Source organism: Camellia sinensis, chromosome 4 (genome assembly GCF_055761805.1).
Source record: "Camellia sinensis isolate YWXY chromosome 4, ASM5576180v1, whole genome shotgun sequence".
NCBI lineage: Eukaryota > Viridiplantae > Streptophyta > Magnoliopsida > Ericales > Theaceae > Camellia > Camellia sinensis.
Genome location: NC_138964.1, coordinates 224,308,014 through 224,325,081, shown reverse-complemented (window position 1 = coordinate 224,325,081; position 17,068 = coordinate 224,308,014). Strand labels below are relative to the sequence as shown.

The window sequence follows — 17,068 nt, the reverse complement described above, 5'->3', positions numbered from 1 at the left end:
TTTAAAAATATTTTTGTGTATTTATTAATTTTTTAAAATATTTTTCATAAATATTTATTATTAAGATACGTCTAAGTAAAATGTATTTAAAAAAATAAAAAATTATTTAAAATTTTAAAAATATTTATTAAAAATAAAAAAAATATTAAAAAAATTTAATTTTTAAAAAATTAAAAACAAACACTGATTACTTTAAAAAAAAAAAAAAGAATTAACGAAATAATTCAACGCATGTGTCCATTTTCGTAATTCGCCGATCCAATAGGGGGGAGTGCCAGGTTCATTTCACTGGTCGCCGTATATAAATATAACCCGAACGCGGAGTGAGAATAAAAACCGAATTTGGCTATTTTCCGAGAGAGAGAGAGAGAGAGCAGAGAGGGGTTTCAGACACAGAAATAGGAAGGCTGACAGATTGGGGGCTGGTGGGCGGTCCTCTCTCCTTTCTTTCTCGCTTCCGATCTCTCCTCTCTCTGTCTCTTCCCCTGTCGGCACTCTCTCTCAGCTCATGGCGTTCTCTGAGAACTCTCGTCAATCTCTGATCCCAAGCTTTCTTTACTCTTCGAAAATGACGACGAAAAGTTCAAACCCTAGCCCCCTCTGGTCTTCTTCGCGAGCATCCGCAAATGGAACTGAAGGAGTCTCGTCGTCCCCGAAGAGCTTCGTCATTCCAGCTCCCAGCGAGCCAGGAAAGGTCCAGTTGTACTCGCCTCAATACTACGCAGCCTGCACTGTCGGTGGAATCCTCAGCTGTGGCCTCACTCACATGGCCGTCACTCCTCTTGACCTCGTCAAGTGTAATATGCAGGTCTCCTCCATCCATCTGTTAATATTATTCACTTCACTTCTCTACTCTACTCAATTCAATCCTTCATTTCACACCTCTCAACTTTTCCGATCTGCTTCCTTTTTCATCAGATCATTCTCTATTTCTTATGTGTGTGTGTGTAGAGACTGGCTTAGATTGTAACTAGATCTATTGCTCTTCGTTGTTTCTCTTTGAATTTGTTTTGTGATTCTTTGTTTTGATAGTTGGATTGGTTGCTAGACTTGTATCTGGATTAGATCTGTGTTTTAGTGCTTGAATATTTTATTGATTCGGATCTTCTGCAGGCTTGGCCTACTTAGGATAGGTTTGGATTGAGTGATTTGGAGAGAAAAGGAAACAGATGGGATGTATGTATTTCTCTTATTTGTTTCGATAGTTAATTTAAGTGGAGATAAATTGGGAGAAATGAAAAGAAGCATAAAGAAACTCATTTATTTTATAATTCTCATTTTTAATTTTTTCAAAAGTGGAGAGATTGAGAGAAAAAAAAATCAATATTTTCATAATACCAATTTTGTCGTTAGAAAAATAAAAGAAATAAAATGATTGAAAATATAAAAAAGTTATTTTGGTAATATAATATAAAATAATTTATTTTCTTTTCTCTTATAAAATCTAATCAAAAAAGAAGAGAAATAATAATCAGTGTGCTTGGTTTGAGTTTTTTGAATTAAGTTTTTTGAAAATTGAAATTTTTTGATTTTCGTATTTTTTTGTTTTTAGTGAATATTTTTAAAATTTTAAATATTTTTTTTACCTTTTTAGATGCACCTTACTTAGATGTATCTAAAAAGTAAAAATATTATGAAAAATTATTTTTAAAAATTAATAAATACATAAAAATACAAAAAATGTACTGAATTTTCGTTTTTTTTGTATTTTTGGTATTTAGTGAATTTTTAAAAGGTTTTTTTCAAAATTTTTTAACTTTTTAGGTATATTTATGTTAGGTATGTCTAAAAATTAAAAAAATTGCTCAAAATATTTAAAAAATTCAGTAAAAACAAAAAAATACGGAAAATAAGAAAGTAGAATTTTCTGAAAAGTGTTTTTGAAAAGTGGTAACCAAGCATAGTGAATAATTTCTTTTCTTTTATTTGTTACTTATCCAAAGGAAATCGCAATCATTTCTTTTCTTTTCTCTTTCTTTTCTCTTATAACTTTAAGCAATTCTTTATTTTTTTTTCTCTCCCAGATTCCCAAACATAGTGGTATTGATTTATGCTTGCTATAAATTATAGATATCCATTAGGTCTACTTATTATTCCGTAACTATTGCCAGATCATAATTCATAACTGATTTTCTTTGTCGTTCAGAATCAATTGTTTTATCCGATTATGTTAGCTGTAGATGTTTACATGTTAGTAGATGGGAATTCTACTTGGATTCTATCACACACCTGTCTGAATCTGATGTGTCATGCATTAATTATAGTGTAAAAAGATCGATGGATTGTTTCATTTATGTTTCACTTTGTTTTTGATTTTTTGAATGTCATATGTTCTCTCCTGACCCTGAGCAAGCAAATTAACTGTTGTGCTATACTGTTTCACTAGATTGACCCTTCCAAGTACAAGAGCATCTCCTCTGGTTTTGGAGTGTTGTTGAAGGAGCAGGGGGTCAAGGGCTTCTTTAGGGGATGGGTGCCTACTCTGCTTGGTTATAGTGCTCAGGGTGCCTGCAAGTTTGGCTTCTATGAATTCTTTAAGAAATACTACTCTGACATTGCTGGACCAGAGTATGCAGTCAAATACAAAACTTTGATCTACCTTGCTGGCTCGGCATCTGCGGAGGTGATTGCAGATGTTGCTCTTTGCCCCTTTGAGGCGGTCAAGGTCCGTGTTCAGACTCAACCAGGCTTTGCAAGAGGACTGTCAGATGGATTTCCTAAGTTCATCAAATCTGAAGGCACTCTTGGGTATGCTTATGATCTATTTCTTTTGTTTTAACAACGAGTTAGGTGTTGAAAAATGTATGTAGTTTAAATTTTGTTAATCCTGTGTAGGTTGTACAAGGGCATTGTTCCTCTTTGGGGACGTCAGATTCCATGTAAGTTTAGCCATCCACATGTCAGACTTTATATTTTATTATTTGTCCCTTTGTCTCTATGGCTTTTGAATAATTGTTGACTAGTAATATGGCTCATGGTTTCAATGGATAATTTTAATTACTGATTACTGAAATCTTGCTTATGGCTATTAAAAGTTTGTTAGTTTCTGTTATATACATGTTGCCTTTTATATTGCATTCCTGTTAAATTATTATTATGATTATAAATTATAATAATTATTTTTTTTGCTTTTTTATTGTTTGCAGTTTTGCATTCTTGTTGCTAATATTGGAGTTCTGCTATTTTAGATTTTTTGGATTTTCGCTTCACACAGTCTTGATTTCTGGATTTTTTTTTAAAATTTCAAGTTCCAGTCATTTTTCTTTTCTTCTTTGTCCTTTTATTTTCCTTAAAAAGAAAAAAGAAAAATTCTAGTGCTACATCTTTAAACGAGTAGTCACACATAAACACATACTTGATACTTCCAAATCATCATCTTTAGGTATCCACTTGTTTTGTTTTGGTTTTTTTTCCGCTCACGGGCCACACTTGCTTATATATGTATGGCTTTTTTCACCTCATTTTTTCAAATATTTTTTTCCATCTCTGTTTTATATCTAAGGATTTCTCATTTCTTTTTTAGTATGACACATGCATGTTTGATGTTAACTATTTTATTAGATTTTTTAGGGTACTAATAGCTTTTAACATATTGTGACTCGAAATTGTATTGGATTGTGTTTAGTTAATGTGATTTGTTGACTTGTATGTTAAGGGTTTGACATTAGGGTTGAATTCTGTTGAATTGAGTTTAAATTTTTTAAATTTCACTATTGAGCTGTGTTTAAAAATTAGGGAAAAAGATGATGTCTATTAGAGAAAAAAAAACATGTATAGGTCTAGTTAGGTTTTGTGTTTGCCCCTACTGGACACAAATCCTGAGTCCGCCCCCTGCATACACCGTTGCACAAATTGTTTTCTGGCTCTTCATATAGTTTTAGTTTGCACAATGTGAATGTTGATTATCGCTAAGTTTAGGAATATTTTATTTTAGTAGTTGTCTACCTTTTAGTTATAATTTTTGGCAGCAGTTATTGTCTAGCAGTAACATCTGCTGTTCATTTACTGCAAATTTGATTGAAATACTCATTTTCATGTTTATTTTGGATTCATAGCATAACCACTTCACCTATTCCTTGAAATTTGATGTTGCTGCGGGAGATGTATGGAAGATGATATGACCCTCAGATTAATTTTTCAAAGTGAGTGATATTTATGGTTCTCGTGGGCCACTTGACATGGATCACTTCCATTTTATTTATAACAAAAGTAGACACGAGTTGCAGTGCTATCCACCCCCCTCCCCAATTCACCCACACACACACAAACAGTATAGGAATGGGGAAAAAAGGAAAATCCTTCTCTCTCATTCTCTTTGTGCACAGGAGAGTTTAACTTCACCGAGGTTGTGATGTATAGGACTCCAAAATGGTTACATCTCATACACAAGAATTATACGAAACATAATAAATTAAATGAACCACAGGATGAGAACAGAGACATTCAAGGTCTTTGACAACCTTCCTGTTTGACAGTTTGTTTCATTTGATTATATTTTGGAATCAGCTGAAGCTCACTGATTTTGATCTTTTGCTCTTCAATGTTTTGTTTATGGTCTGAATGCACGGCACACTTGTTTTACCTTTTTTGTGTGTTTACAGTTGAACAAGTCATAACTTGTAATCTGCATGCTTGTCTGGTTACTCGATTTCACTCGCACTTTTAAGTTTGTTCTACCCTTTGGAAGTGAACTCAGCTGGAATATTGATCATTGGCCTGCTCCTTGATTGGTTTATAGCATATATCATTTGTGTAAATAGTCATATCATATGGGTAGTTAACGCTAGACATCTCTTTGAACTGTCAACCATTGCTGTGCTCTTCTGGGACTTGCGCATGCAATTTTTGTGAATAATATGTTTACATTTCTGGCAGTATTATTTAAGGTTATCAAGTACGGCAAATTTCACTTTGCCCTCCCTATGGTTTGGCCCATGTGCACATAACCCCTTGTCATTTTTAGAAATAAGCACATGAGCTCCCTTCAATTTGTGAACTAAAGCTCACTGTCAGGCCCATTAATGGCTTAAGAGAAAAGACTAAAATACCCTTTTACATAAATAACCTTGTTGTACAAACCATAAACATTTTTGTCATCCCCTTAACATTTTGAAATGAGCGCATAATCTCCTTATGTTTTGGCACGTGTTTCACACTTGTTAACTTGGACGGAATCCCTAATGGTGCACTTTAGTCTATAAACTTCAAGGGAGTTATGTGGTTATTTCCAAATGATAGGGGGGTAATTCGCACATGGACCAAAACAACGAGGTGGTAAAGTGAAATTTGACCTATCTAATATTTGGTTAATAGACTTCTATGATAATATTGGTCAGAATAGGAAGCAATTCGTGTTCATGCAAATGATAATATTGCTGGTGATTCTTGATAAAAGATGCAGGCATTTACATCTTGCATTTCAGTAGGCCTTCTTCTAAAAATTTCTTCTATGAATGAAAACACATATTGATCAAATAGATGTACTTGATGTATTTTATGAACTTCCCATTAATGTCTCTGTGTTGATATTTTGTATATCATGTGTCATGTGGAGTCCATGGATAAATTATTAGTGTGTAGCCTATAGTAATTAATGACCTCTAAATAAGGAGCTTGTGAACTGGTCCTTGTGTCTCCCACTTCGCCCTCCTTGTCACTTTTTTTATTTTTATTTTTTTTATATATATATTACAATGAATTTCACCTTTACATTAGTCACCAGCCCAAACTTTGGTGGAATTTTGCATGGTGTCCTTAGTATTGGTTATGAACTATTGTCATGGTTTTTGTGTCTGAGATGTTTATTTGTGCTTTTTAACCCCTGGCCACATCTATTCTAGCACTTGCTTGAATCTTAAAAGATCAAATTGGTTGATTTGCAGATACAATGATGAAATTTGCCTCTTTTGAGACCATCGTAGAGATGCTCTACAAGTATGCCATCCCCAAGCCCAAGAGCGAGTGCAGCAAGCCTCTGCAGCTTGGTGTGAGCTTTGCCGGTGGATATGTTGCTGGTGTTTTTTGTGCAATCGTGTCTCATCCTGCTGACAATCTAGTTTCTTTTCTTAACAATGCCAAGGGGGCAACTGTTGGTGATGTGAGTGCTTTGCCAGAATCAGGGTCCCTTTCAATTCCTTATGTGTTCTATCTAACTTTAATTTTTCATCTTCTGGTTGTGCAGGCTGTGAAGAAGTTTGGGCTCTGGGGTCTCTTTACCCGGGGGCTTCCCATCCGTATTGTCATGATCGGAACCCTCACTGGAGCCCAGTGGGGAATCTATGATGCTTTTAAAGTCTTTGTTGGGCTGTAAGTTTCTATTCCTGTATTTTATGCATGTAGAGTAATGGTTTCTAATTCTCTTCTCAAAGCTTATTAGGTTTATCTGTTGTTGGAGTATATTTCTGATGGAGTTTCATGTGATTTCCAGGCCAACCACTGGTGGAGTTGTTCCTGCCGCTGTGCCCGCTGCTACTGAGCTTGCAAAGGCATAGAATCAACCCAAATAGTCTTGTCGTGTGAGAAACTGCGATGATAGTTCCCCAGAGGGATCGATAATCATGGCATATGTCGTTGATGTTGCTTAGATGGCCTCCTAGCAGTTCAAGAATATTCTTTTTGCATTTGAAACTCGTTGCAGCTTTCATTCATTAACTTTGATATATAGGGGACGGTTTGCGTCTCATTTTTTCAAAAATGGAATACTTATTGATAGCTACTAGGTACAAAATCACATTTTGATGCTCTTATGTTATTCCCGCCCCATCAAGGCAAGATGAAACCAAATAATGGACAGATTGGGGGTTTTATACTTAGTTCTGTCCGTCAAGAGATACACAGTTGGTGCATGCAGATTTATTTTTTTGGGTTATGCAAAGGCATGGGAATTATGCCCGTCTTTATTTGTTTTTTGTCCCTTACTTGAAGTTGTGGATGGTTAGGGTTGGATGTTTCGTTTGAGTGCATATCTTCTGCTATTTGGTTGTGTTTCAATATTATCTGAAGATTCTTGCTTTGATTTATCCGTTGCAAATTTCTTCTTGAGTTTCATTTGCCTATATACAGTACATTAATGTGTCATTTGGTGAATAAATTGCCTTGAAAAAATGCCTTAGACCCCAGTGGGGTGACTCCTACCACCCCACTTTTTTGATTGGCTTAAATTTATTTATTTATTTATTTTATTAGTCTTGCTCTCACAGCCTCCCACGTAGAGGTAGGGGTGCTGGGGGTCACCCCCATTGGGGGTCCCCAGCACTGTTGATTGCCTTGGCTGACCTTTATTTGCAGCTCAACAATGACAATCTTGGTCTTTGGAATGAGATCATTAGAGGTTGTGACATGTTTAACATAGGGAAACAGATCGTAGGCAGAACTGGTAACTGGCTCTTTGTGACGGTTTTGATAATTGGCTCAACTTGGGATCTTTTAGAAACCTACCTCATAACGAGGACGTCTTGCATATAATGAAAAAGCAGAGTATTTTGGTGGCTGACTGTCGGTCTGATGGTAAATGAATGGAACATGTGCAGTGTAAGTCTCTTTTTCTAGCTCCCTCCTAACACTGTTCATGTTATCAGGTAGTGTCCCTCTTCAGTGGTGATATTTGAATCTGTATTTATCACTGTACATTTTGTTGATAGTTCGATGAACTCACCACGCACGTTCACCTATTTGTGAATATATATATATATACATATATAATATGATCTCATTTAAATGAGGTCATCACAAACAAAGAGAATATGAAGGTTCTAACGGACAGTAGTTGAATATTTTTGGGGTAATTACATTCCAGTGACGGTAGAAAATATATATATATATATAAATTTATGAAAAAATTTATAATTTTAATTATTAATATTTATAAAAATCTTCACTGATTTTTAATTTATTTATTTTTAATAAAATCCACTGATTTGATATTTTTTCAATTTTTTTTTCTTCCTAAAAAATTATGTGTGTTTGGTTTGAATTTTTTAGATTAAGTTTTTTGAAAATTGAGTTTTTTTGTTTTTAATAAATATTTTTAAAATTTTAAGTATTTTCTATATTTTTTTAGATGTACTTTACTTAGATGCATCTAAAAAGAAAAAAATTTGTGAAAAAATATTTTAAAAAATTAATAAATATATTTCATATTTTTTTTATACTTTTAGTATTTAGTGAATTTTTAAAAGATTTTTTTTACAAAAATTATACTTTTTATGTGTGTTTATGTTAGGTGTGATTAAAAATTAAAAAAATTTAATAAAAAAACAAAAAATACGAGAGTAGAATTTTCTGAAAAATAAAAAAAATAAATAGATTGCGCCCAAAACAAGTGACAAAGCGGTTTGTTGATATTTTTGGGACCAAAGATTGCGCCCAAAACTAAAAGACATCCAAGGTAAACCAAAAATGATGAAGACGCCCACCGTGGGGCTCAAACTCACCACCACAAGGTTAAGAGCCTTGCGCTCTACCAACTGAGCTAGCTCCATTGTCTCCATTTTATGGACTAAGACCAAAATCTTTGAATCCAGCAGTGCTACAACTGAAAGTCACTTGAAAACATACATGTTTTGTTTTTAGAAAAATTTTATAATACACACCAAAAAATATATATTTTATAATAAAAAAAATTTAGTTATGTCTTAAGTAGTATTTGATTATAATAAAAAATGTCTTTCATTTTGTCTCGAGTGGTGTTTGATCAGGATTAATTATGGTCTATTTGGTTATAATTGAAAGTAGTTTGATTATAATACAAAGTGGTATCAACACTACAAAAAAATTCCAATGGTACACATTTTCTAGAAAAACTCTTGCTTTTAACAAGGTTATAATGATTATATTTATATATTAAAATTTATTTTAAATATATGTAATGCATACGAGAATAGCAAGGACCAGGACCAGGACCACTAGGGTGACTCGACTTGTTGGCTCAGACCCAACCCATGATCAACAATCCAACCCAATAACAGATCAAGTAAAAATCCGACCAAACATAGGAGTGGTTTGGAATGATCTAAATAAGTGTAATTTTTGACTTTTTATGAAATATGAGTTAGGTTTGGGTTGGGTTTGAAGTGATGTAATAGAGAGGTAATATGACTTAAATAGGATAGTACTTTTTGACTTTTTTAGGACACCCCAAACAAGACTATCTGAAAAGACATCAGAAAAAAATCGCCGCAACGAGTGGATAAATCAAAACAAAGATAGCCAAACAAGTCCCAATGTGTAAGAGTGGACTTCGAGCTAGCTGCATCAAAATCCAAAACAAAAAACTCAACTGATCTTTTTATTTCATTTTAAAATGTCAGCACACTACAAGAAAAAATACATTTGGCGACTAAATTTTCAGTCGCCAAAAGTCATAGCACTTTTTTGTTTGTTTGTTTGTTTGTTTTTGTTTTTCAGACGTATAGTGTGTGTCAATCAACCCCATCTAGAAAAACAAGTCACATGAAAATTAACATTGCCAAAAAATAAAATAAAAGAGAGAGAGAGAAAGAAAGTACAAAGTTTTTCTACTTGATTTATTACATACATAAATATTATATTTTAACGACTTGAGTGAGTAACCATGATAAAGTTCCTCCCTATTATATTTTAACAACTTGAGTTGAGTAACCATGATAAAGTTCCTCCCTAGTATTACAGGTGAAACAAGTGCTCCAGAACTAGAAATCTAAAAGCTTAACAGAAGTTCCTCCATAGACGAGTTCTCTATGGACTCGAAGTTTCCAATAGGCTCAACCTTCGGATTGTAGGTCATTGGTGCATTCCAAAAATCAAGCAGAGTCTCATTTGAGACGGTAGTCTCATAAACATAAGACGAGTCTGAGCCACTTGACAAGGTGGTTTCATAAACATAAGATCTGTTCAAGTCACTTGAAAAGGGAGTTTGATCATAAACAAAAGGCAATGGTCCTGTGGTATCATCCACTGTGGGGAAGTTCACAGGAACCGGCTGATGATAAGAGTCACTATTATTTACCTCAAAATCATCAGGGCAGAAGTCATTAACACCATTCATTGTACATTCAATATATATATCCTGATCCGAAGCTTTCCTTCCTCGAATTACCTGATAATCAACAGGTTGAGGAGCTAATCAGTAATTATTACACATACATATAATTTCTGTAAGTGGAGTGAAATGATCGAGAAAAATTTCCTAAATTATAAGGAAACAAATGCTTGCTTACAAAATTCTGGTTTTGCTGATCTTGATACATCATCATGTAGTCTCCTTGTTTTAGGGCGTGTGTGTTCACAAATTCCCCTATAAAAAAATATTCAACAATATATTTCATTCAATGCTTGAATGAAGAAAAAGGAAATTCTGAGACAAAAAAAGAAAAATGAAATAAAAAGCTGTGAAGATCTCACCAGTATTTTCAAGTACGTACATTCTACTTGTATTGTTTGGCCAATATCTGTATACAAAAGGAGGAGAGTGGGGGAAAAACAAAATCCCCAAAAGTGAGATTGCTTGCATACGAAGTGGACTGATCAGATAATCTTTCACACTTCAGCTTGTTAAACTCAGAATCTGTTATTGGAGAGTGGTCTATAATCGAAAGGAACTAGTTAAACTCAAACCTGAACTTGAAACTCCAGACATGCAAGCCATCCATATCATCCATTCTCACAAAAAATCCCTCCTTCTCCGTGAGGGTAGGAAGGTAATCCTCAGCTGCCTTCTGAAATTGGAAATTGAGTTGTTCCATAATATCAATTAAAGGAATTAACCACAGCACCTCTGAGCTACTATGGTTTAGATGACAAGTTGCATCAAATGAACCCAAGTAATAAATTCAGAGTTTATAATATATCATGGTGATTTCAAAAACATGATTTTCAAAGTAGAAACATAAAAATGCAGACCTTAGGGACTATCATTCTCCTGAGGGAGCCCACATCACTCGTCTGAAGTTCCTTCTGAAAAAGAAACCTCAACCTTGTTCGATCAATTACCTAAAGCACATAGCCATTATTTGAGATTTGCATGTCAAATTAAACACGTAAGCACTAATTACATTCAATACATAGTCAAATAAACTACATAAACAAATTTATGCAAGGAGATGACAGAGACATTAACAAGGCTAATAACATCTGACACAACAAGCAACATATTCTTCAGCAAATTGCTAGTGTCAAGTGTAAGTGCATTCTCACTAGAATTTAGCCTGGTGGACTGTCGATCCAGAGCTTCTCATCTTCAAGTGTCCTACATTCATGGAAATATGATCAAAAGTGAAGCATTCTCATTAAAATTACAGCAATTCTTGTTTGACCACCGCCTAATAGTTGTATAAGATTAATAGTGGCTGTTGATGGCCACCGCAAATTAATTGGCAAACATTATCACAAACTCGTCTAACTAGAGAGTGAAACACTTTCACTACAATCCCGACAAATAGTTGGAAAACATTATCACAAACTCATGTGTAACTACAGAGTGAAGCATTCTCACTACAGTTCCGGCATTTATTGTTTGACCGCCACCTATTAGTTGTATAAGGTTAATGGCAGTTGTTGATGGCCGCTATTGGAAAACATTATCACAAACTCACTACAATTCTGGCAATTCTTGTCTGACCGCCACCTATTAGTTGTATAAGATTAACGGCAGTTGTTTATGGCCGCCCCTAATTAATTGGCAAACAATATCACAAACTCTTGTCCTACAAGAGAGATGAGAGAGAGCAGAGAAAAAAACCTAGGCAGAGAGAGACATACCATGTTAGAATTTTTAAGACATCTAATTGAAAACCAATTGATTGATAGGTGGAGGGGCCTCTAGATTATACGAACCAAGTTTGGGTGACTTAGAGAGGTGAAATGAAACAAGTCTCAAAGAGCCCCTAACTATTATATGTTTGAGATTATCAGTGCTAATTAATTAAATGGTATAGATTAATCGCGGTTGCTATTGACCGCCGCTAATTGATTATTCGAGACTAGCCGCAGTAGTCACTGACAATTGCATATAGTAGTTCCTTATTGGCTTTTTGCCAGCCGTCAATAGAGTTCCACCATTAAAGGGTATGTTGGAAACAATTAATCAAAATGCCAAAGCTAATAAATGATATATCAAAATCTCTTTGCACAAAAAGCAATTGTTGCAAAACACAAGTACTCATAAACAAATAGCATCCTTGAAGAAAACATCTTCGTAACTTTTGGGAATTCTTGTGGGAGACAGAGGGCCTGATGAGAGTGTTGATATCTTGATAGCTAGCCAACTCAATAAGGATTCATTTGGTCAGATGCAAATAGTCAGGTAAAATGATATTCTTGACTTTCTCAAAAGTCTTATAGGAAACAATTTGCGGAAGAAGTATAGAAAAAGAATACTTCAACTCTTTGCATCACCAAAAAACTGCAACTCTGTATACATACACAAGGGAGGTGGTTAAGTTGCTACTTTAGTTAATGCCATTAAAAATTTGTTTGTTTTCTTCACTGTAATTAAAAAACAAGCATATCCTAATGATTCATCATTATTACTCATGAGTAATTATTCACGAATACGTTTTCAAATTACATTCCTCAAAAAATTTTACTTGCCATGGTAATCTCTATTTCATATTTGGGTGTTTAATTTCTAGAATTGTCGTACACCAAAGGCTTATAAACATATACTTGTGTTGTGTCAAGTTGTCAACTACTACTCTAGATGTTGGGGAACAGTTCAAGTCTAATTATGTCAACAACCCAAAATCAAATCTCTAGATAATTTTATTTATAAACAAAATAATAATAATAATAATAATAAATCAGCTAAACAATAAAACCAGTCTTCAGAGAAACTACTCCGCACACAGCAACAGCACAGCACAGCACAGCTTCCCGAAATCATATCACCTGGAACTACTACTCGGTACCGACTCAGAAGACTGAGTCAGGACCCTAAAAAAGAAACATATATACTTATTAGGTACGTATTTTTATTTTTATTTTGAAAAAGGAAGAAGAAGAGGCGTTCACGTACGGGAGGTGAGGGCACGTGGGGAACGAGGAGGGAAGGGAAGGGCAGCAAGAGGAGATTGAGGTTGAGGTTGAGGTTGAGGTTGAGGGAGGATCGCCTCTGTCGGGGCATCCTTTTCTTCCTCTGAACACCAGCACTCCTCATCCCGGCGAAGTGGTCCCGAGTCAACTCGGTCCGATCCGACTCGTCACAATCACAGCAGCCTCTCTCCCATTTCTTCGCCACAACATGACCAACACCAACACCAACACCAACACCAACACCAACACCTGCACCTGCCGCGAAACCACACGCTTCGTTTTTCCCCATCGGCTAGGACTTGGGGTTTTCCCTGTCTCTCTCCTCTCAGTGGAGTGTGGTTGTTTTGGGGAACAACGATCGACGCTCGGCAATCGCAAAATGGGGGTTTGATAAAAAAAACAAATACGGGAAAAGGGGTAGTGGGTGGGGGGTTTTTGTAGTCATTCATTTCCGGTAACTTTCCTCGATGTCAATGCCATTTGTGCATTCCCCATTCATCGTTACTTTTTTTTATTTTTTATTATTATTACCAAATCCCAGGGAGGGGAGGGGAGGGTACGGTGGGGGGTTAGATCTGTGAATGTGGGGTGGGGTGGGGTGGGGTGGGTTGGGGGGTGAATGAGTGAGTGAGAGATTGACGAATGGAAAGTGGAGGAGGGTGAGCTGGGGACTGAGTGAGGACCAAGTCCAGATGTTGAAAAAACTCTGTTTTTCTCTGCAACTGAAATCAATGGAGTTTGTTTGGGCGTAATTGTTAATATTGTTTGTTTTCTAGTTTCCGTTTTTCCTGTGAGTCATGACGCAAGATTCTCTCTCTCTCTCTCTCTCTAGCCTTTTGCTCCAGTGAAGGGATCATCAAACTCAAACTCTCTCGAAAGAGCTAGCGTTGCGAAGACCGGAATTTCAAATTTCAAACGCAGCACCAGAGGATACCACCTGAAAACCGCTCTTGTTTAATTTCCTCTTCTCAGGGGTGGCACCGCACGACTTGGCGCTAATTCCACGTCACTGTCCAGACTGATGGGTTCTTCACTCGTACTTTCACTCTTACTCTAACAATAGTCTTAATAATCACCAAAAGAGAACACGTCGAAAATACTTGAAACGATCGCCCGATTTGTGATAAGTGATGGCAGAAATATAAACGTTAAGGGTTAATTTATAATTTCTCAAATAATAAGAAAGAAATCGTATTTTGATCAAAATATTAGTTCCTTATTTTATTTTTTGTTGTCTCAAAATATTAGTCTATTTTTAAAAATAAATGAATAAAATAATATAAATTTACTATTTTGCTCTTCTTTTAAATTCATTAATAATACAAAAAGTACAATTATGACAATTGATATTCTAAAAAAATGTACTATCAAAGGGTAATATTTTTAAAATATAATAACTGTACTATAAAAAAAAAAAGTTGAATTCCTTAAAAAAGGCCATTATTTTGAAACAAATGGAGTAATAAATTTCTAGGTCCTAGCATTCTTGTTTGTGATAGTATTTGTTTGGAGTATTGCATGCCTCTGCACACATAGGTAATGTAAATAGATGGTATCACCAATAGGGGTAGGAGTGTAAATTTGGCCCAGCTTGGCCTACTCGGGCTTGGGCTTTGGCCGGCTCATTGTTGGGCCGCGTGGTCTCTCGTCAAAATTCAGGCTGTACCGGCCTACGGGCTAGGAAATTAGGCCCAGGAGGTGTTCAAGCCTCAGTTCAAGCTTGAGGTGAGTTTGGGTGGGCCTGATCATTTTTTTTTTCTTTTTTTTTACAAGAAATGACACTAGGCCTCTACTGAGCCAAGCCTCGTATTGGTTATTGAACAAGCCGATGAGTCAAGCTTTGGGCCGAGCCTCAAAACATATGGCCTAAGCCCAAGCTCAGTCCTAGGGTTTCAAGCTAGGCTCGAGCCCGGGCTTGAACGGGCCAGGCTGCACCAAGTCGCAGGCAGGTTTCGAGTGGACCACAGACAAGTGGGCCAAATTTACACTCCTAAACAATGGTTAGTTTAGTGGTAAGACTTTCGATTTTCTCGCTCAAAGTTTGAGTTCGAGTTTCTATAGTCCCTTCTTAGGGTTAAACATATTTTTTAGTGGCCAGAGCATGTTGGGGCTTTGGCTTCAACCCCGACATAGGTGCGGTAGGATTTCCTGTAAATGCACTGTCGGTATTAAGGGACAATACTTCCTAATGGATATGTGGTGTAGTCTATCTTTATATCACTTCTCCGCTCACCAAATTTATATCACTAATTCATATTTATATATTTTTTTAAAAATAAGAATAAAAAAAAATCACGTGTTGATATAACACGAATGATGGATTTACAATACAGGTGGGGTGATGGCATTCTCAAATATTTGAAAAATATTAAATATTATATTAAAATTTTTAAAATAATTTGAAATTATAAGGGTTTAATGCTCATAAACATACTTCTATACTCTCATAGTGATAATTCTAAATCTGTCTTGTACAACATTAAGGTAGCGTTTGGTAACATTTACATTTTTGGTTTTTGTTTATAAAAATTTTATAAACTAATTTTTGTTTATTTTTAAAAAAAACATAAATTATAAACGTGTTTGGTTTAAACAAAATGTTTGAAAAATTTTAAAAATATAAACTAAAAAATATGTTTGTTCATGCCTAAAATATTTATATTTATTTTTTATTATTTATGACTATGGGATCATATACATTATAATTAAAAAAAATTATTTGAAAAAAAATTAATTGAAAATAAAATAATTGAAAAAAAATTAATTGAAAATAAAATAATTGAAAAAAAAAATTGTTAGTTAAAATTTTAAATTTCTGTTTAAAAACCAACGTAAACTCATTTTTTGAGTTTACGCTTTTTTCTCAATTTCATAAACTGAGACAACCATTTATAAATTAAAAAAATTATCAAACAAGTGTTTATGACAATTTTTAAAATTTTTGTAAATATAAACTGAAAACTAAAAACGAAATAGTTACCAAATAGACCCTTAAGAGAATAATATTCATGAGTAATAATAGTTTGAAAAACTTAAAATGAGAGAAAGAGATGGATACAAAATGGGTTGAGTTTATTTTATATTGAGATTTCAATATAATAGAACTTGAGGGATTCATAGGGCCTAATATGGGTCTCATTTCGATAATCCGAACTGTTTATTTTGTAAGGCTCGCAATGTATATTATCCATGAAAAGAAATAGCTCGATCTAACAATTATAAAATTTTCATTTTATTGGATTTGTCTATGAAAAAATGGACCACAAATATATATTTGAAATAGACTATTCATTTTTTAGAGACAAATGTGATAAAATAAAAAAGTTACGATTATCAAAACGGTTCGAATTATCGAAATGAGACCCGTGTTGAGCCCTACGAACTCCTTAAGTTCTGTCAGGTTGAAATTTCACTACAACAATTCACACTTTTGGCGACCAAATTTGGCGACTAAACTTTTTTTAGTCGCCAAAAGTTGTAGAATAGGCGACTAAAAATTATATTGGTCGCCATTGAATATGATTTTTAGCTACTAATTTTTTTAGTAGCTGTATCTTCATTATTGGTGACTAAAAAAAATTAGTCGCTAAATATGAGCAATAGGCGACTAAAAATTATTTTAGTCGGCACTAGATCATGTTTTAGGCTACTAAAATTTTTGTTAGTCGTGGTATACCAGTTTTTGGCTACTGAAATAAATTTCGTCGCCAAAAACCTAGTATAATGTTTGCTATTAAATTTTGGTGACCAAAGTTTTGGTCGGCAAATATTCATTTTCGGTGACTAAAATTTTTTTAGTTGCTGTAAGGTAATTTTTGCCTAAATAAAAAACATAAATTTTACTTTTATGTTTCGTGACAAAAAATTTAGTCGGTGAATATTTCTTTTCGGTGACCAAAATACCGTTAGTAGCCAAAATGGCTACTTTTGGCGACTAAAATATTAGTCGCTGTTTGTTAAATGTTGGCTACTAATTAAATTAGTTGGTATAATTAACCTTTGGCGACAAACAACAAGTTTGGTCGCCAAAGGTATATAAAATTTTAGTGAACATTAAAAG

The 17,068-nt window shown here is 34.5% G+C and overlaps 2 protein-coding genes across 2 annotated transcripts; one reads left to right on the top strand and one right to left on the bottom strand.

Annotated features, from left to right (window-relative positions):
• Positions 1-287: 287 nt before the first annotated feature.
• Positions 288-6,899, top strand: PHT3;1 (phosphate transporter 3;1). Its single transcript, XM_082867713.1, has 6 exons — positions 288-808; positions 2,387-2,748; positions 2,836-2,879; positions 5,883-6,097; positions 6,182-6,306; positions 6,428-6,899. The coding sequence occupies exons 1-6, from the start codon at positions 509-511 to the stop codon at positions 6,489-6,491; spliced, it is 1,110 nt and encodes a 369-aa protein (XP_082723839.1). The 5' UTR covers positions 288-508; the 3' UTR covers positions 6,492-6,899.
• Positions 6,900-9,494: 2,595 nt separating this feature from the next.
• LOC114312002 (B3 domain-containing transcription factor FUS3) lies at positions 9,495-13,426 on the bottom strand. The gene is made up of 6 exons (XM_028258185.2): positions 12,992-13,426; positions 10,879-10,968; positions 10,594-10,694; positions 10,381-10,427; positions 10,197-10,273; positions 9,495-10,075 (listed from the first exon to the last, which is right to left on the bottom strand). The coding sequence occupies exons 1-6, from the start codon at positions 13,295-13,297 to the stop codon at positions 9,677-9,679; spliced, it is 1,020 nt and encodes a 339-aa protein (XP_028113986.2). The 5' UTR covers positions 13,298-13,426; the 3' UTR covers positions 9,495-9,676.
• Between the last annotated feature and the right edge of the window lie 3,642 nt (positions 13,427-17,068).